We start from the raw sequence: 19,770 nt of genomic DNA on the forward strand, positions 1-19,770 counted from the left end.
AATAATATTCCCATTTCTTTGTGCATAACACAGATAACAAACATCTGCTGTTTTGTAGATTAAAATATCTTTCAATGTTTCAGTGTTAATATATTGCACTCACAGAAACCGAATATAATTTTTATTCCTAACATAGTTCAAACGGTTTTTAATATAATTACTAGTAACGTTTTCCTATTCTATTGTCAATACTTACAATTTATATTTTGTTTTTTGCTGAGAATTTCAATTACTCATTGCAGTGTAGTATTTTTGAAAACTATGCTCAATCTTGCAGACAATAAATACCTGAATTACAACAAAAAATTATTTTTCTGCAAAAAAATTTACTAATACATAGGTAGGTACCAGATTTAAGACAATTTTTAAAAAGTAAGATTAGATATGGTTTACTTAGAATTCGATACATAAGATTACATTGCAATAATATTACGCTGAAAAGTAGTTAGCAAAAAACTTTTTTTAAAAACTTAAAACAATATATATGGCATTCTAAATGATCTGCATTCGTTATTAAATACAAGTTTTACTAGCAGTTGATTTAGATTATCTTTCAAAAATGCTTCAAATTAAATCTAGAATTCCTGACTTTTTTATGCAGCTACTTTATTTTATTTCAATACAAATATTTCTGGAATAATTTAAGTGTCTAGCAACTTCTCAGTGGATTGAAATGAAGGTATAAAGATTTTAATATTTTGATAGCTTTTAAGAACCTCCTTCAATATTTTAAAATTAGAATTATAACTTTTAATGAAGATTAATTATAAATTATTAAATCAATCCAATTTCATAAATTATGACAAACAATGGTGAAATCGATACCTTACTAAAAAATAAAAACCCAGGAATATATCCAGTTCAAGTATTAAAATTTAAAGCTGAAAAAATTGTAGATCGTTTTAATACTGTTTTAGATTAATAAATTAGAGACTGGGAAGTATATATGCCCAAGATTTCAGTAAGGGGAGGGGCAGGTAAGCATGAAGACAAAACAAAGTGTTTTATCTCTTTTCAATGTAAAATATAATGACGGAGTGGGGGGAAAAAACCAAGGTTCCATTTAGTTTTTCTGTATCAATTGTGACAAATGGGAGCAAAGAAGTAACAATTTGTCTAGGGTCCGATTACCTTCATAATACCATTCTGTCAGAAATGAAACTTCAAGTAATTCTTCTTGTTCAAATGATTAGTAAATTCTTTCAAGTAAATTCTTGGTTCAAATATTTAGACAAATAGATGGGCCCAACTATAACCATATATTATTATAAAGTTACAAAATTATATTAAGTTAAAATATTAAGGAATTTATAAAGTTAAAAAAATTAAGAAACAGGGGAAACAACGAAAGTTTACTAAGAGTATTTCCCACAAATGAAATTATGCAAACTCATTCCATAATTCTTAGGAATGTTACTTAAATAAAATGCTGCTAAAGCAGGGTTCACAAGACTTACTAGTGCGAACAATGATTATAGCAACTGCTGGAGGAAATCTCCTGACCCAAAGGGGTGCGACACAAAAGGGAAGGGATTTTACGAGGCAATTAGGGTTCAGCTGGAAAGTTCAAGTGGGGGAAAGAAATGCAAACTCATTGCTGGTACAGCAGTTGTACCGAGCCATAAGGAAAAGTATAAAAAAATCTGGTACAACAGTTGTACCGGTCGTAAGCTAGAGGTTAATTAACAATAACGAAGGTAGATATAAATGTTAGAATATTAATTAAACTTAAGTTAAACAATTATTACAAATTAATATAGTGGCTTATGAAGTAATTTTTCCAATTATGATTAAAGTTGAAAATGGATAATTTTCTATTATAGAAAAGCATAATTACAACCCCACGCCCCAGAAAATGATGAATAAAAAGGATATGTCTATATTATTATGTATAATAATAATATATATGATATATATTATTATTAACATAATTCAACAGGTGATTACTCTTTTCCCTCTAAAATCAGACATTCCGACTATTGGATAAAAAAAAAAGAGTTTAATCAATATGCTTCACATTTAATAAACAAAGACAAAAAAAATTCAACTAACCATTCTGGTTTTATATCTGTTACTGTACGAATATAATTTTTGGTTGTTAACACAAATTCATTATATACAACCCATTCAGGTTTGTGGTCCAAGCAAGTTGATGGATGCAACTGCACTACTTGGTTGTCTTTTATAGTGAGATAATGACCAGTTCGTTCCAAATGAGCAACCTGAAAATAAGTTACAATCATAGTATAAATAAATTTTACAGATTTTAAGTAACACATAATTTTACATCAGACAGCTAACTTTATTTAATCCTTTACTATATTGAACATGGTTGTTAATTCTCTCAGTAGTAAAGCTTTTTTTTTTTTTTTTTTTCTGTTTTTATCATTCAGTTTAAAAAGCATACAATACATATTTAAATACATTTTTTTTTCTTAATAATAATTATCCATAAATAGTTGTTCATTTAGCTTAAAAGATAATTTTTCTAATCTGAAAGCTATAGAATTCAAAATGCTAAGAGTTGTGAAGAGTTAAATTACCAAATGATGTTCTTGATATAAAAAATTCACATACAACAAAGCAGTTTCCCCTCCCTTTTCATAATATTGCATTTTTTTACCACTAATTTTTTATTCTAAACTTATAATGCAGTTAAATCCCGTGAAATAAAAAAACAAACTATATAATCATCATATTATTAAAATTATATGTACAGATAAATAGCAAATCTATATTTCACTGTAATTTTCAAATACCATTAACTAAAAATTCATTTTTTTTAAAAACTGTTGATGGTTCATTTTTTATGGTGACACCACAAAAGTATTATGTTCTCAAAAATAAATGCTTTACGTGGTCGCCGATTTGTCTCAGATTTAAACATGCAAAAGTGGCTTCACAATCAACTGAAAACCTTTTATTTGGAAGGAATACGTAAGCTCCTTGACAATTGGACCAAGTGCATTGAAAAGGAGGGAGATTACGTAGAAAAATGATGTGCCTAGTATAACACTAGCTTCATGTTAATAAACTGTAGAATGAAAAGTGTAGTAATTTTTGACTTGCCTACATACATGTTGCAAGTCTGTATGCTTGGTACAGTTAGTAGGCCATATAGTTAAGTGCAAAATGATAACTGGTCATTCAAATAGAAAATGTAATGTCTTTACAAAATCTATTCCAAGAGCAACTAAATGAAATCTATTTCATATACAAAATTTTTTCAAAAGAACTATCAAAAAATAAAATTTGAGAAGGTTTATTCCACTAAAGGTTTGATATGGAAAATAATCTGCTACCTAGTACGGTATGATAAGCAGACTGATGCACACATGGAGGGAGGGGAGTATAATTACTAAAAAATACATTGCAACATATGTTTTGGAGCAAAATTTAAAGCTTAAATAACCTTGTTAATGGAAAAAAAAGAGAGAGAGAACAATATTCTCTTTCAATATTTTTTTTTAATTCAATAAAATAATACCTGCATGAAGAAACCAGCTACCAAAGCTTTCCTAATATTTATATAATAATCTTTACTGCTGAATTCTGTAGATGTCCTCTTCAAACTGAACCGATCCATGATCCTGGAAAGCTGTTGTCGGACGTTATCAGCACTCTTCAGAGAACGGTAATTCACAAAGTTGTCGTAGCACCACTGGGGATCCTCATGGTCTTAAAAACACAGAAATTGGTAAATATAATTGTAGACAATAAAAAAAAATTCACTGTAGCAAATGAAATTCCTTCGAAAATCTCACTGTCGGGTAAAAATTTCTAATTATCATACGGAAGAAAATGTGTTTTAATAAACATACTTTAATTGTAATGCTGTTTGACAACAAAGGAAATTTTTGAACAAGTTCAAAATTATTCGAATGAATATTTTCTTTGCAAAATATTATAAATAAAATAATAAAAATATCAATGCAAAGTATCTTTTATTGCTCAATGGTACAGAAACTTCAGAATAAGAACTCAAATATAAATTCAGCTTAACTCCGTGAAAATAAACTTCCATTATGCAAATGTTCCATTTTTAATGCATTTTTGCTGTACATTACAATGTTGATCTATCTTGAAATAAAATTTAAAAAAAGCAAATTTTCTTGAATAAGAGTAACAATTCATCATTAGAAAGAATATCAGACTAAAACACGTTTAAATCAAAAATTTGTAAGAGATTTCCTCTAACACTTTTAATATATTGTCTTAAATGAAAATATTATAATAAATCACTCAAAAAAATGCTGGTAAAAAAAAACAATGTAATATCATTTTCCCAAAGTGAAAATTTGTGAACATATTTTTTTTAATGAAATAATGTTTGAATTATGGTCACAATATACACAAGTATCGACTGAAAACACGGGAGAATTGCTATTCCTCACTGTTCCGAGAATGAACATTCCTTAAATAAAATTATTATCCGATACAAAAAAAAAAGCAAAATGTTTTAGGTAGATGGCAAAACATTCTACACTATTTTCTAAGCAAAATTCAATATTAACTTACCAATTAGATATGCAAACAAATGATGATAAAAACAAAAACATAGATAAAGAAATTCTTTATTGCAAAATCTAAATATTAAAAAAGACCAGACATTCAGAATATCTATAAATAAGCAGATTATACAGTAAATACCATATGTTAATACTGAAATAATTAATATTCCAACATATATTTAGAGAAAGATGCATTTAAATGAATATTTAACTTTCAATGTTTATCTATATTGGATATCATTCGTCATGGGTTTTCCCTCCTCTCCTACACTTTCAATAACAGAATTTAGTAAAGTTAAAAAAAAAAAAAAAAAAATCAGTGATATTTATATATAGTTACGTCTTTAATAGTAAGAATAAAAAAAATTTAAAAAATACAATAATGAAACAAATTATGAATAAAGCAAAAACGTAATCTTTTTAAATAAGCATGTTTGTGATTAAAAATGTAGGTGTTTCTCATTGTGTTTGTTTTGTTTTTCCCTTAAGTTTTATTTTTTTCAAAATTAACCAATTTCAAGAACTAAATAAATACGCAACAAATTTTATATAAAAAAAATTTTTATTAAATTTAAATAAAATTTATGAATTTAAAACATTAGTAGAAACTTGGCATCAATTTTATGGATAATTGAATAAACACTTTTAATAAAAAAATTATTTAACAGACAATCAAAAGCTATTTGCTGCATAAATTGTTAATGGAAAAAAAATGTAATAACATGCAACAAAAAGATTAAAGTAACAGAATTCTGAATTTAAAAATTCTAGAAAATAATATCTAAAAAAATATGGTAACCAAAAAAAAAGACAGAAGTTCACTTACTTTGTTTGAAAGCATGGTATACATTAAGCAAAGTCAAGTGGTCACCGTCAATGTGTGCAAATCTCATCTTGGCATCATCAGCTGCTTTCTTGGCTTCATTTGGTCTCACAAAGCACTGTGGAACTAAATAGTGTTGGGTGGGGGGGCCGCAAAAATATAGGCAACCCCACATCCACTAAATTTAATGTGAATGTAAAGGAATGCACTGCCCTTAAACAAGCTCAAACTTGTTTAAGGCTTCTAGAAAGAGATTCCCGCAGGTATCTCTTTCTAAAAAAACAATTTTCAAAACCCATTTACTTCTGCTTATCATTAAACCTTTTTTTTCTTTTAATTTAAAATATGTTGATTTTTACATAATGTTGATATTATATTTAATATCATAACAAATTTTCCATGACTGATTTTGCCCTTAAAAAAGTATTTTCATTCATCATTAAATAAATTAAGTAAAATAAAAAGAAAATTCTTATTAGAGATATCTCCCCCCCCCCCCCGCCTCTGAGATAACAGATAACAGATGTACAATTAACTATAATTAAAATTGTATTTAGCACTGAGATTTCACATGAGTGATGAGTAAAAGAAATATCTATATCATGATCCCTTCCTTTGTTTCCCTTAATATTCTAGAAATTAATAAAAATACAATTTTTGATGCAAAATTCAATGCAACCAAAAATCTAATGGAGAAACATTCTAACCAATTTCTAACCAAAATAACATTTTCTTAATACAAGCAACCAATTAATTTTTTTATTATATTTCTAAAATTAAAGTTGACTTTATAGAATTTCAGTTTCTTAATTAACAACTTACATCATATATTTTAAATTCAATTTTAATTGTTTATTAATTTGCCCATTTAATTATTAGGCATAATTGTAAAATTTTTAAGTGATTTTCCAGATTTAAGAAAATAAAACAATTGTCACAAATGTAAGGAACTATCCCCCCTTTTCTATATATCTAATTTTATATTTTCATTCCCTTGATTTGCAAAATATTCAGAAAAAATCTTTAATTTTTCTATTATCAAAACAGTTTAAGCACACAAAATATCTAATTCCCAGCTTCCTATACTTGGAAAAAAATTTTGACAGTATAATTACAAATATTAATGTAATAATTCCTTTGCAGTATTCTGGTAAAACAGAAAAAAGTGGAAAAATAAATATATACATTTTTTAAAATTTTCCATGTACTTTTCTATATATATTTTTATGTACATATGTGCTTTAAAAAATATATTTAAATTATATATTTTATAATAAGTATTAATAATTTTTCATTTAAAAAATTTACTTAATATATATATATATATATACAGTAGACTCCCAATTATCCGCGCCTGCCGCACTTTTTTTTTTTTTTTTTTTGCTTCCAAGCAAAGAGAAAATGCTTCCAAAGCAAGAAGCAAACACAAATGACTGATTTCTTCAAAAAGGTGTAGTTTTACAGCTATGCTTTTGTAATTACATAATACATTACAGTATTAAAACAGTACATATGTATTAATTTTTCTGTGTATCCTTGACGCTTCTCATAAGTTCAAAGCACTTTTCCGTTTTCATTAACAAAATGCATTTTAGGTTAGTTTTGAGTGATATACTAAAATATTAAGCATTAGTTAAACATTTCCTGCTGTTTATTTTACGTTTTATTGTACATAAAACGATTTTTCAAAGTTGAAATGACTGTTTTCTCTTTTGCTATACCCGTTTTTAGCTTTTTTCGAATTATCCGCGATGTTTGTTATCCGCGGCGGCCGCGCCACCCAATTCCGCAGATAATCGGGAGTGTACTGTATATTAATATACATATGTATTTTTAAAAAATTTATAAAGTACATATAAATTTTTTTCATGTTCTTTGAATTTTGTAAATGCTGCAGAAGTGCAACATGATTTCGTTTTTAAAAAAAAACTTTATGAAAATGAAATTTCCTGGGAATTCATAATCTGAGGGTAGTTTTTGCAAATAATAGAATACAAAAATAATTTTGTCTTCAAAGTTAAGTTAAAAGATCATTTTTATAATTAGTTTTTAATTTCATATTGTAAATAGACATTTGAAAATAAATTTTCTAATATTAAATTGAAACCATCATACGCTTTAAATAAATAATTAAATAAAATAAAAATAAAATGTTTGTACCTCAATATTAGTAAAAAAAAAAAAAAAAAAAAAAAAAATTGTTTTAGGAGCAAACATTTTTAAGAAATAAAATAGCTATTTTCTTTAATCCCCACTTTCTGAATAAAAGCTTTTTAATACAATGAATAAAAAGATTAATTCAATAAATCAGAATTAAATTATCATTCCACAATATTTTGATGAGACAATATATGCATCTCTATACAGATCAAGTAAAAAATTATTTTTTTAAATAAATAGGACACAAAAGAAAATATGACATAACTAAATATATTCTAGATAGAAATGCAAAAATCTGCAATTTTCCAAAGGAAAGACTTATGTGCAGATCTTTATTTTAAGAAACTTAATAAAATCTAATATATTAGATAGAAGCTAATGTTTATCAAATATTTCAAAAGATTTTAATTTAGAGTTCCAAAAAAAAACAATAATTTTCTTTTTAGAAGACTGAACAATATTAAATAAAAATTTATAAAATGTTTGCATTCTGATTTTAAGAAGGAGTTGAAATTTTTATTACAAATGAATATTTTTCCCTCCAATTTAGGCATTTTGTTTTCAGATTTAAATCTCTGTTTTGGGAAACTACAAATACATTAAATTTAAATAAAACAAAGCAAAAGCCTATCAAAGTTTATTTTAAAATTTTTATTATTGAAATTTCTTTTTTAAAATTGCATTTTACATTCTATTTTACTAGCAGTAATGGATTATGTACTATTATTAAAAAAGGTAAAAACTTTGCTTTTATATTACAAATTTAGAAAAAATTTTAAATGCCTTTCAGAGTTACAATAAATTTTTTAAATTGTAAGGAGACAAATGAAAAACATGACTGAAACTGAAATTTTTTTATTAAAATAAAATTCCACGATACCTGATAACATAGCTGTTATAGAGAGTATTTCATTGGAGCAATTGTAGTCACATGATGAAATCAACATTTTTGCAAGCTGAGGATCCAGAGGAAATTCTGCCATGACAGCTCCAAGATCTGTTATATCACCTTCATCATTCAAACTTTGCAAATAATTCAACAACTCTAATGCTCTCATGAGTGTTTCAGGAGCTGTAAGGGAAACCAAAATTTTATTAATTCTATTGAAAATAGAAGGAAATAACTCACATTTGTTTTAATCGAACTTCAATAAAAAATTAAGATTCTACAGAGTTAAAACTCTAAATGCCATGTTTTTAAGATTAGTTTTCAAAGACTGTTTTTTTTTTTTTTTCCTTTTGATAATAGAAAGGAAAATACTATAAGGAAAATAAAATCAAAATTTTGAAGTGTTCCAGTTATCTGAATATATTTGAGGGAAAGAGGAAGAGGCCATTATAAATAATAAATAGAATCTATATTTTTGTTAAACATTTTCATATTATCTATATAAACATAATGAAAATAGCCACTGATCTCTTCGAGAACACTGAGAAATAAATTCAGTTTTAAATCGCCACAGGAACAAGTCAGGATATTCATAATAACTTTTTTTATTCCAATTTCCTTAGAAAACTTCACAGTTAAAAATATTCTTCAAATAGCAAAAATATTTACAAAGAATTTCAATTGATTAAAACATTACTCAAAATTATTTAACAAACATTTATTACTGACTGAATAAATAAGTGAAATAATTTTATTTAAAAAAAATCACACAATATGAATTTATAAATCAAACAAATTTAGACTATTTATCAGACACCTACAACTTTTTTTTATTAAATAGCAAGCACTTGTACTTTTTAAAAATTATCATTGATAAGTTTAACATCATAACAAACTCCCATATGCATTTTGTAATGAGAAGTGACTCCAATAATTATGTATTTATGTTGGAACAAGATGTAACTCTCCCCTTCCCTCACCATGCTAAAAAAAATTCACTAATCACCAGCATTGCTGTGAGTGAGAATTCAAAAAGGGGTAAGTCAACCATCTAACTCTCCGACCCGCCCTAAGGCACACGGATTTAAACCATAAAAACTGAATGACCGGACCGCCACAACAGCAATTGGCGGGAACTGTGGTTGAGTCCTAAGAGCCATCACCGGCCACGGTACAACCCTCCCCGAAGGAAGTACGTCCTGCCATGGATGGGAGGAGCCAGATCCCCCACCTATTAGTGTACCCTCCAGGGTGGCGAGATCCATCCACCATGCTGGAAGCATCTCATCCTCATTACGAGGTGCCCCCCCCCAAGGGATTTCAAAAAGGGGTAATTTAGGCATTTTTTGTAGTTTTCCATAGTTTTTCACTTTATATCAGTAAACATGTAGAACATGTAGTTTGCACCTAATTTCCATACAACTACAGAAATTCCAAAGCTATTGGTAGGTATATATAAATAATTATTTAAAAACCAACCAAAACTTAAAAACTTGTGTAAAAAAAAAAAAATGCTATGAGCTGAATAACAATCACCAAGTATCAGGTTTGGTTGTTTTTTTTTGGGGGGGGGGAGAGAAAATTGCAAGCCTAGAAAAGCAAGACAGCAATATTTGGTGTATTAAATAAATTTCTGGTGATATTGAACTAATACAAATACAAACTGTACTGGTTAAATTACCTGGAGGATCCATGAAATCAAAATGTACCAAATCATCAATTCCAAGTTTCTTAAGCTGAAGTACAACAGTGCCTAAATTTGATCGCAAAATCTCAGGGTAAGTTTGGTCCTGCATTTCTGTTTTATATGCCTTTTCAGTATATAACCTGAAACATTTTCCTGGTCTTGTTCTACCGGCTCTACCAGCCCTCTGTTGTGCACTTGCTTTACTAATGGGAGACACAAGCAAGGATTCCACTCTAATTCTTGGGTTATATACCTGAAAACATGAAGAAAAAAATAAATATATATATACACTGATACTGTTTATCTAAAAATATTAATTAGAAAACAAAAAAATTCCCAAAAAATTTTTAAGTGTCCAAAAAACTATCATGGATGTTACAAATCTGTTTTCCCAGAGAATAAGGTTTATGCTTAAAGTACAAGGCAAATTATTTCCTACTAATTTTAATTAAACAAAATATGCAATTTCAAATGATAGGTTAATATTTCACTATACAATGTTTAATGAAACATTAACTATAATGATATATCAGGAATTGCAATGAATGACGAAACATGGTAATTTAAAATAAATTTTTATTATAGATATGCTGATAATTTATTTCTAATTCTTTGAAAAATATAATTTTACCAAATCACCAGATAATCATGAAATGGTAAAATCACTTTCTTCAAAAAATGCAAATATTTTTAAATAAAAATTTATTTATTAATACACAAAATTTTTAATACACGAGCTTCTACAAATCAGCTAGGTCACGTATATAATTCTAAAAAATCAATCTTATTCTATATGATTCAGATGCTTAGTAATAGATTTGTAAATTTCAATTTATACAATTTATATAAATAACTGTTTTGAAAAATGTTAAGGAAATTTGCAGAAATTTGATAGGAATTACAAATGTCGAATATTCATTAAAAATGTTGAAATTACTTTAGAGATAGGTTCGTTAGGTAAAGAGGCAGGAGGTAGAGGTAAGAGGTAGGTTCGTTATGCATATAACAATGTTTAAAGCATTATTTGCATAAATTATAGCATAAAAAATGTTTGTTCAAAATAATAAAAAGCAAACTTAGTGGCAGCTTGTTAAACTCAAGAATTTGCAGTGCTGCAAAAATACTTATCAAAAGATTATAATTTTTTAAACTACTTTACCAATGATTAGCATTAAAATTTTAATTTCAAAATCACATATAAAATTTGCTATATTTCAAATACATTAAATTAATCTGTGTATGTAAAGATTTCCTTGCAGTTTTGTCAACAGAAATTTATGTTAGTATTGAAGTGATTGTTTAAAAGATAAAAGTATCAGAGCTTTTCTCCCCAGATGCATTTCCATCTTCGCCAAAGCAACTAGCACATAAATAAATGTCAAATAAAATGTAACAAATTATTTGTAACCTTAATTGTTTTTGACAAGTAATAATTATTAATAATTGAACCTCATTAAAATAAGTTTTTAAAAGTGATCTCATATTTATGTTACCTCATTACTTTATTTAAATACCCACCATTTCTATGACAATATATATTGATGTTAGGAAATAATATTGTATATGGATAATAAAAAATATACATTTATTAATAAAAAGTGAGAAGATAATGCAAAAAATGGATTTATTTTCAAATAACAAAGTAATACCTTTTGCTTAGCAAATCCAGGATCAATCACAAAAACCACACCATCAATTGTCAAAGATGTTTCAGCAATATTGGTGGAGACTACTACTTTTCGACCTATAGCACCATTTGGTTTATTAGGAGGAGGTGGTTCAAAAATTTTCTGCTGCAGGTTTGGTGGAAGAGTAGAATATAAAGGAATGCATTTCAATTCACCAACTTCAGGCCCCAGAGAATCAAGTTCTCTCTTGATTCTTTTGCAAGCTTCTTCAATTTCCTGTGAAATAGATGTTTATTTCCATAAAAACAACAAAATTTTACAAAGCATTCATATGTGGTTCTTAACATTACATAGCATACATTAAATATATTTCATTTTCAATGAACTTAATGTATTTCAATTTAAATATTTGCTTTTTACATTAAAAACTAAAATGGGCTCAAGATGCAGATGAAATTTTCATTTTAAGAAACAAAAAAACAAAATAAATAAATAAATAAATAATAGTAATGCTTGTTGATGAAGATTTCCATTGAACCCTATGACAAATATTATTATCTTAACCTCACAAATTCATATTTTTAAATATTTACAGCATTTATGCAGATCTTATGAAACTATGGGAACATTTACAAAAGAAGAAAAAATTCTTCTAAAATCAGCTGGATATCAGAACTTAAGATTTAAAATGTTTAATTACATGTTTTCTTCTTAATTCAAAATTTTTACTAAGACAAAATCTCCATGTATTTCTGATGCCAATCACTCTAATTGAAACACCACAGAGCAAAACAGTGTCATAATCACATAGATAACTCCCACAAACTATGGATTTCTATAATAATTTTATAATAAACAATGGATAATTCCACAAACTCTTAATTCTGATTCCAATACTAATAAATGTAATACCACAAAATAGCAAAAAAAAAAAATACTGAAAATAAATTCTCTATTAATCTATTTAGTAAAAGAGTAATTTATGAGTGTGCAGCTACGCAACCATCTATAAAACTAGGAATATAATAAAAAAAATTATTATAACCTGCCTAATCACAAATGCACACTAAGTTTTTTTTATATATATAAAACTATAATTAGGTAAATTACAATCCTTTAAAAATTTATAATGAAATGCATACTTCTTGTCCAGTCAAAAACAAAAGAATATCTCCTTCTGTTTCTTCACACATGTGAATCTGTATAACAGTTCGAATGGCAGCTTCTAGATAGTCTCTTTCAGGTTCTGGAGTATAAAATATTTCAACAGGATGTGTCCTTCCAGGAACTGTCATCAATGGTGCATTATCAAAATAATGCTATAAAATAAAAATTCCTATTTAATGAAATATCTACAAGGAACATAATGCATTTAATTTAATGCAGCATTTTACAACTTGTGGTATATGTAGTCTATGGGGTAGGTGAAATAATTCCAGGGGGTGTATGCAAAAAGATGACTATGTATTATGACAGATATTGACAGACTGAACATAAGAGAAAAAATTAAAAGCCGTAGCAACAATTTGTATTTCTAAACTGAATTATATTTCATTATGAAAAATCAAAATTATTATTTGAATCCAAAATAATCTTAATTTAGAGAAGCAGAAATGCCTTAAATTAGTTTAGGTATAGCACTGTTTTCTGCCGAGAACCTGTGATACTTGTCATCAATAGTTCATACAATGTTTAATGTTTCAACTCGCAATTTGTCATCTGTATGCAATAACAAACTGACCATAAGAAAAAATATTATGCAGTTATTAGCTTTGAAAATAATTAAAATTAATATACTTGTAAATAAAATACTTTTAAACAGTAATAATCAAAATCATGCACAATAAAATAAGTTCCATCTGTATTCCTAAGAAGTATGGAAATATATATAAAGCAATGTTTTCTATGTGCTACAGTTTGAGCTATCATAGTCTATATTAAGTAAGATTTGACACAAAATAGAGAAAAACTATCTTATAATGCTTTAAAATATTGATTTTATTGCAAATCCAAATTACCTGAAATTTTCCAGCATCTAATGTAGCACTCATAACAACAATTTTCATATCATCTCTCCTTGAAACCACCTGTTTTAAAACACCCATGAGTATATCTGTAGCCAAGGTACGTTCATGAGCTTCATCAAGAAGGATTACACCATAGGCTTCTAATAAAGGATCACTCATGGCTTCCCTCAACAACATACCATCTGTCATGTATCTAAGAAAAAATATTATCATTGTTATTATTACAAAATGAATTGGAAAAATATTTTTCAGCAATATTTTTTTTTTTTTTTTCCTTGACTTTCTAGCATACTTCCATAATAAACATCATTTTGGTTTAGCTCTTTATACAGTTACGTATAAAGAACTAAACCATACATCAAAATGAAGAGTTATTCCAAATATACATTTTGGAATACCTCTTCATTTTGATCAATTTGTAAAAAAATCTGATGCAGATCTATAATGTCTGTATAAAGATATTGCAAATATCACACATCAATTTCATTCCATTTTTGAAATATTCTATTCACATATACAATGAAAGGTAGTCAGCATTTTAATAGATTGAGTCCAATCGGTTCAAATATTTAGTTATATTCATATAAACATAAACAGACAGACAATTTTGAAAATATACTTTTTAGACTTAGAAAGATATAAATATGGACATTAAAAAAATCTTACAGTTCAAATTTTTAGATTATTACATATTTTCTCTTTGTATATTTAGAATATGAGAAAGTAATGATACATTTTTATCAGCAAAATTCATAAGAAAAATTCATATCCGAAATTTCATAGGAAAAAATTTCTTTCTGCTTTTCTGTATGAATGATGATTATGATATCATGTTTTGAGACCATAATAAATTTATTGGAAATTCTTGCCCACAAATGAGTAAAAGTTAATGTGTAATCAATACAATTTTAATGTATGAAAATAATTAAATTTAATAATTATTTAATAATAATAATATTTAATATTTAAATTTTTTTGTTTGACTTTCAGTTTCCAATTTTGCATTTATAACTAAATCTTATTAAAAATAAATAATTCAGAGATCATCATCATTAATGCAAAAGAATATTCTAAAAGTACCTTTTGTATATAAAGAACATGTACATAATGTTTGTATGCATATAAAGAACAAAAATAACTGTACAAATGAAACATGTTTGTAGCAAATTTTACATTTACTCATTATTGAAATCTTCATTCAAGCCAAAATGAATTGACTAACTATTTTTTTATATAATTTTCCTAAATGTTTATTAAAATAAATGAATGAAGCATTAACATTTTCTTAATTAAACACAAAATAAGCTAGAAATTCAGTTTCATGTATTTGGTCTGAAAAAACCTGACTCGTTTTGAATATTTTTTAACATTATTACTAATTATTAGTTAAATATTAATATTAAGCAAAAAAATTTTACGTCTATCAAAGTAGCTGTGCACACTGGCAAATTTAGGCATTTTGCAGCTATAGATGATATCAATAATGAGGTTTCTCTTTTAATAAATTAATTTAGTTTCACATTTCAAAACATTTTTAACTAAATGAATGTTAATGATTTATATTATGTTAATTCTTTTATTTTAATAATTTTGAAAAGGTCTAAGTGCTCGATTTATTTCAAACCATGACTGTCCAATATCAATGCTTGTAGACAAAATTATTTAAGTAGATGTTTTAAGCAATAGTTAAAAACTAAGTAAATGTAATAAAACAAATAAAAAACCTGTGTTTAAAAAAATGTTCAATTAACTAAATTTGGCAACTTGTCTAAATACATTCCTTAATCTATCCACTCTTAAGTTCATCTGTTCTAACCAACTTTACATAAAAATTAATTAGATAATCCATTGAATATTTGTAATTATAATTAATAAGTAATGAAAATAATAAAGTATTATTCTATAGCATTTATAAAAACAACCAATATGTTTTGGATTCCAGAAAAATTATTTCTGTTAGTATGTTTTCCAAACTTGTCATTTTGTAGCACTATACAGGGTGTTCCAAAAAAATTGAAATGCTGTTTAATTCTTTACCAATTACAGATAAGTGTGCAATATAAATTACAACTTACTTCAAAATAAGGTATGAAATAAGACCATGTTAATAAAAAAAAATTCCATTAATTTTTCAAAAGTTACACTTTTAATTTTTATGTGACGCCTCTAAACAAATTTAGTCATTTAGAAAGCTTCTGCGCTATCATAGGCAGACCATCGTTTATCTCTGTCTATTAAAGTTTTATTTAAAGGCAATATGGACTTTTTTGATCTAAAAATCTAATTTTTGATCTAAAAATTATTATTATCAATTTGCATATAGCCCTTATTTTCACTGAAGAAATAGCGTTTTACACAATGTAAAAATGGTATAAATCATTTTTTTTTTTCTGTATTGTAACTCATTTGGTTTTAAAAATAATGATCTTGTTGGATCTAAAAGGAAAACTTTCCAAATTTATTTAGATTGGTCACATAAAAATTTAAAAAATGTTAACTTTTTTAAAATGAATCGAATTTTTTTTTTTTATTAACACAGTCTTATTCAGTACTTTATTTTGAATTATTATGCAAATCACATTGTCCACTTATCTCTAATGGCTAAAGAATTAAACCATGTTTCAATCTGTAGATTTGTTTACTTTAAACATAAGATTTTTTTTTTTAATTTAACAAAATTAAATCCTACTTGAGTATTGTTTTCATAGATGAGCAATCTTCAAAACGAATGCTGTATCCGACCTCCTGTCCCAGCATGACATCCATTTCTTCTGCAACACGAGCAGCAACACTCATAGCTGCCACTCTCCTGGGCTGAGTACATGCCACGCCTTTTCTCAATCCTTGCTCTCGCAACCATTCAACACACCATTGTGGAATCTGGTGAAAGAAAACAAAAAAGCATAGAAGAATGAAGAAAAACCATCTCTTTCTGGGTTATTGATAATACTACACAAAAAAATAGCCACTGCTTTCCTCCTGAAGCAATACAGAAAAACGATTTTCATCAAACTGCTATAAAATGAAATGTTTAACATCAGTATTTATCTCAATGTTACATTCAAACTAGCACAAATATTTTTTTTAAAAATATTTTGGACAAAAGACTAGGTTATCAAGATAATTTATAATTCTGATAGAAGAGAAATATCCAAAACTTTAACTATGTTTAATGAGTTTAATTCCCTTACATACATATTTCTTTTTTAAAGCTTTTATTTACAAGAACACAAAAAGTAATAGTAAGCATAGGTTTAATATATAAAGATTTTTTTTTCTTTTTACTAACATAATGGAGGGAAAATTAAGACTTTTTTTTATAATACATAGGTGGATAAATTAAAATCCACCAATACACTACTGGAGTACAGCTAAATAAAATTATTACTTAATCTGAGATTACTAGTAACCGAAAACACATATTTCTGGCAAAATAACTCTTAAAAACATTAATTCTGTTAACAAACCATCTTAACTAATTTGAGATATTTTTTAAGACTAGATATTCTTCAATTAAATTTTAATTTTATATAAATATAGAAAATTAATAAATTCTGGTTCCAAGTTAGATGTTAGTTAATTGGTACTAAGTTTCATTTTGCATGCCATAAGCAATTAAAATAAATAATAAGTTCTAGCAGGGTTCAAAGATGCTAATATTTTAGCACACTTTCATATTTTTTTAGCCAACCAGCTCAAATACTTTTTTCAGGAAAAAGGGTGAGAAATCTATACAATTCTGATTTTCTTTTTTATATATATTTATTCTATGAAGCTGAAATTCAATGCTAAACAAAAAAAATAGGACAAATAAGTGATATGGCAGTGCATAACTTTCACATTAAGAGCTCACAGCAACGATTCATACAATGATAAATCATATTAAAGACAGAGAAAATAAAATGTGATACAATGATGCTGAACAGTTCATAATAATGTAACAAAAAAAAACCGACAAATTCTGCCAAAATCACACTAAAAATTTATGATTTTTTCAAGAATATAAATATCTTAGTGTGAAAATTTTAATTTTTTCATTTCTTTAACATTTGAAACATTTCTCTACTTAATAAGAAAAAGCTTTGATGTAATTTAAATAATTAGAACAAATTTTTGAAATTTTTTTAACATTATCTGAAAATTATGAAATTTCTTTGAGTAGCTCATAGTGATAACCATAAAATGCAATTCTTACAAAAAAACATTTCAATCTTTAAATTGTCCAGAAGTTTATTTTTCTATCACAGTGCTACTCTATGAATTCCTATATCTATTATCTACCTATATATAGAATATAATTAATTCAACAGTAAAATGAATAAATTTGTATAAAAAGTATACGAAGTATCAATCGTATTGCAAAATTGTTATATAAAAGAAAATTCCTTTCTTTTCAATCTGGTTTTACTTCATTCAATTTAAGCTTCATATTTCTTTCATCTATCTCATATTTTTTCAGCAATATTTAACTTATACAAATTAAGATTTGAAATTTTATTAATTTTTTATTATTAACTTTTATTTCAGCTAATATTTTATATTTATATATAATATCTATTGCAGTTAATTTCGTTATGATTAATTTCCACCTAATTGAGCATAACTAAACAAATCCATAAGTTAAAGATGGCTAGTTATAAGGAAATGCAACAACTCTTATTAGTCAACGTGACTTTGGAGCACCTAAACATTGCTTGATATACAAATCTGATTTTAACTCCAATATATGAAGGTAGGCTACTACCCTGGAGAACTTCAAGGGGAGATCTTATTCACATTTGTATTTCACTAGGAAAAAACCTTTCATAGCTAATGGGCCATAGCAACAATGGAATGCTAAAGTTTACATTGATATACCAGCAATTAACTATTATATTATTTAGAGAATGTAAAAATTACCTCACAGTAATTATTAATAAAAGATAAAAAAAATAATAAAGAGCATTACTTGTGTTGTTTTGCCGGAGCCAGTTTCACCAACAAGTACCATAATCTGGTTCTTTTTCAACATCTCAAAGAACTTTGGTTTGTACTCCCAAACAGGCAATGTTATTCGCTTCTTAAAAAGTTCGTAATAATGTGCAGTATGAGGTAATCCATTAAAAGGATTTAGGGACTAAAAATAGAAGAAAAAACAATTATATATTAATAGAATTCATATTCTAACATATGTTTTAATTTCAATTTCAAACAATGATAATAAACAAAATAGACAACTTACTTTTATTGTACCAGCAGATGGTGCTGGTGTTGGTTCCAAGAACACTGAGTTATTAATAATTTCTTTATCTTTTTTTCTATCTACATCTTCACCATTATTTTCAACTCTATGAGAAAGAAAAATACACAGAAATAAGTCACTGAAATCAATACAATAATTATCAGTATTAACTAAAGTAAAAAGCAGTAATTCTATATAATTATATTAGTTTTGTTAATAACACTATTATTTTAAAATAATCATGTTACTAGTTGTATATTAAAAGCATGAAACTGACTCATTATATGAATTGTTTAATATCATAATATTAAAACAGTAAAAAAAGTCAATTTTGGTAAAATCCTGAAATAATCAAAAAAAATCTTGCAAAACTTAAAAGATAAAAACTTATTTTTTTAAAGCATAACTTTCTATTAGGATATTGCATTAAATATAGATGAAAATAAAAGATATTTTTTACGCATCAACAAGAGAAATGTGATACCATAAAATACATCTATTATAAAAGCCTATATTGCTTTGTCACTTCTAATGATTAACCTAAAAATAGAACAAGAGCATACAGTTTTCTGTTTCAGTTCATATATTTCTATTTTGATTTACAGGAAAGACTCATTAATGATAGTCTATGTATAAAATAACATGAGTTTTTGTAACAGAAAACAATACCTAACTGGAGATTTAAAAGGAAAGAAAAGGCAGTCTAAGAAAATATTTCGGGAAAATGATTTCCTACTTGCTCATATTATTTTTCAATCCGAATACATTCCTATTAGAATTTTATTTTATTTTTTTTTTTTTTAATGATACCAGGTGTAAAAAAA

At 26.3% G+C, this 19,770-nt stretch overlaps 1 protein-coding gene across 2 annotated transcripts in view; it reads right to left on the reverse strand.

Annotated features, from left to right (window-relative positions):
* LOC129987951 (putative pre-mRNA-splicing factor ATP-dependent RNA helicase PRP1) overlaps nucleotides 1-19,770 on the reverse strand; it is a 33,778-nt gene that overhangs the window by 1,156 nt on the left and 12,852 nt on the right. For both annotated transcript variants that reach the window (XM_056095972.1, XM_056095971.1), the window contains 11 exons: nucleotides 18,947-19,052; nucleotides 18,674-18,841; nucleotides 16,415-16,605; nucleotides 13,717-13,918; nucleotides 12,841-13,017; nucleotides 11,720-11,974; nucleotides 10,065-10,323; nucleotides 8,375-8,566; nucleotides 5,338-5,460; nucleotides 3,488-3,678; nucleotides 2,053-2,222 (listed from right to left, as the gene is read on the reverse strand). In XM_056095972.1, coding sequence (XP_055951947.1) covers nucleotides 2,053-2,222; nucleotides 3,488-3,678; nucleotides 5,338-5,460; nucleotides 8,375-8,566; nucleotides 10,065-10,323; nucleotides 11,720-11,974; nucleotides 12,841-13,017; nucleotides 13,717-13,918; nucleotides 16,415-16,605; nucleotides 18,674-18,841; nucleotides 18,947-19,052 — 2,034 coding nt within the window. The remainder of the gene's footprint in view (nucleotides 1-2,052; nucleotides 2,223-3,487; nucleotides 3,679-5,337; nucleotides 5,461-8,374; nucleotides 8,567-10,064; nucleotides 10,324-11,719; nucleotides 11,975-12,840; nucleotides 13,018-13,716; nucleotides 13,919-16,414; nucleotides 16,606-18,673; nucleotides 18,842-18,946; nucleotides 19,053-19,770) is intronic.

This window comes from Argiope bruennichi, chromosome 10 (assembly GCF_947563725.1).
Source record: "Argiope bruennichi chromosome 10, qqArgBrue1.1, whole genome shotgun sequence".
NCBI lineage: Eukaryota > Metazoa > Arthropoda > Arachnida > Araneae > Araneidae > Argiope > Argiope bruennichi.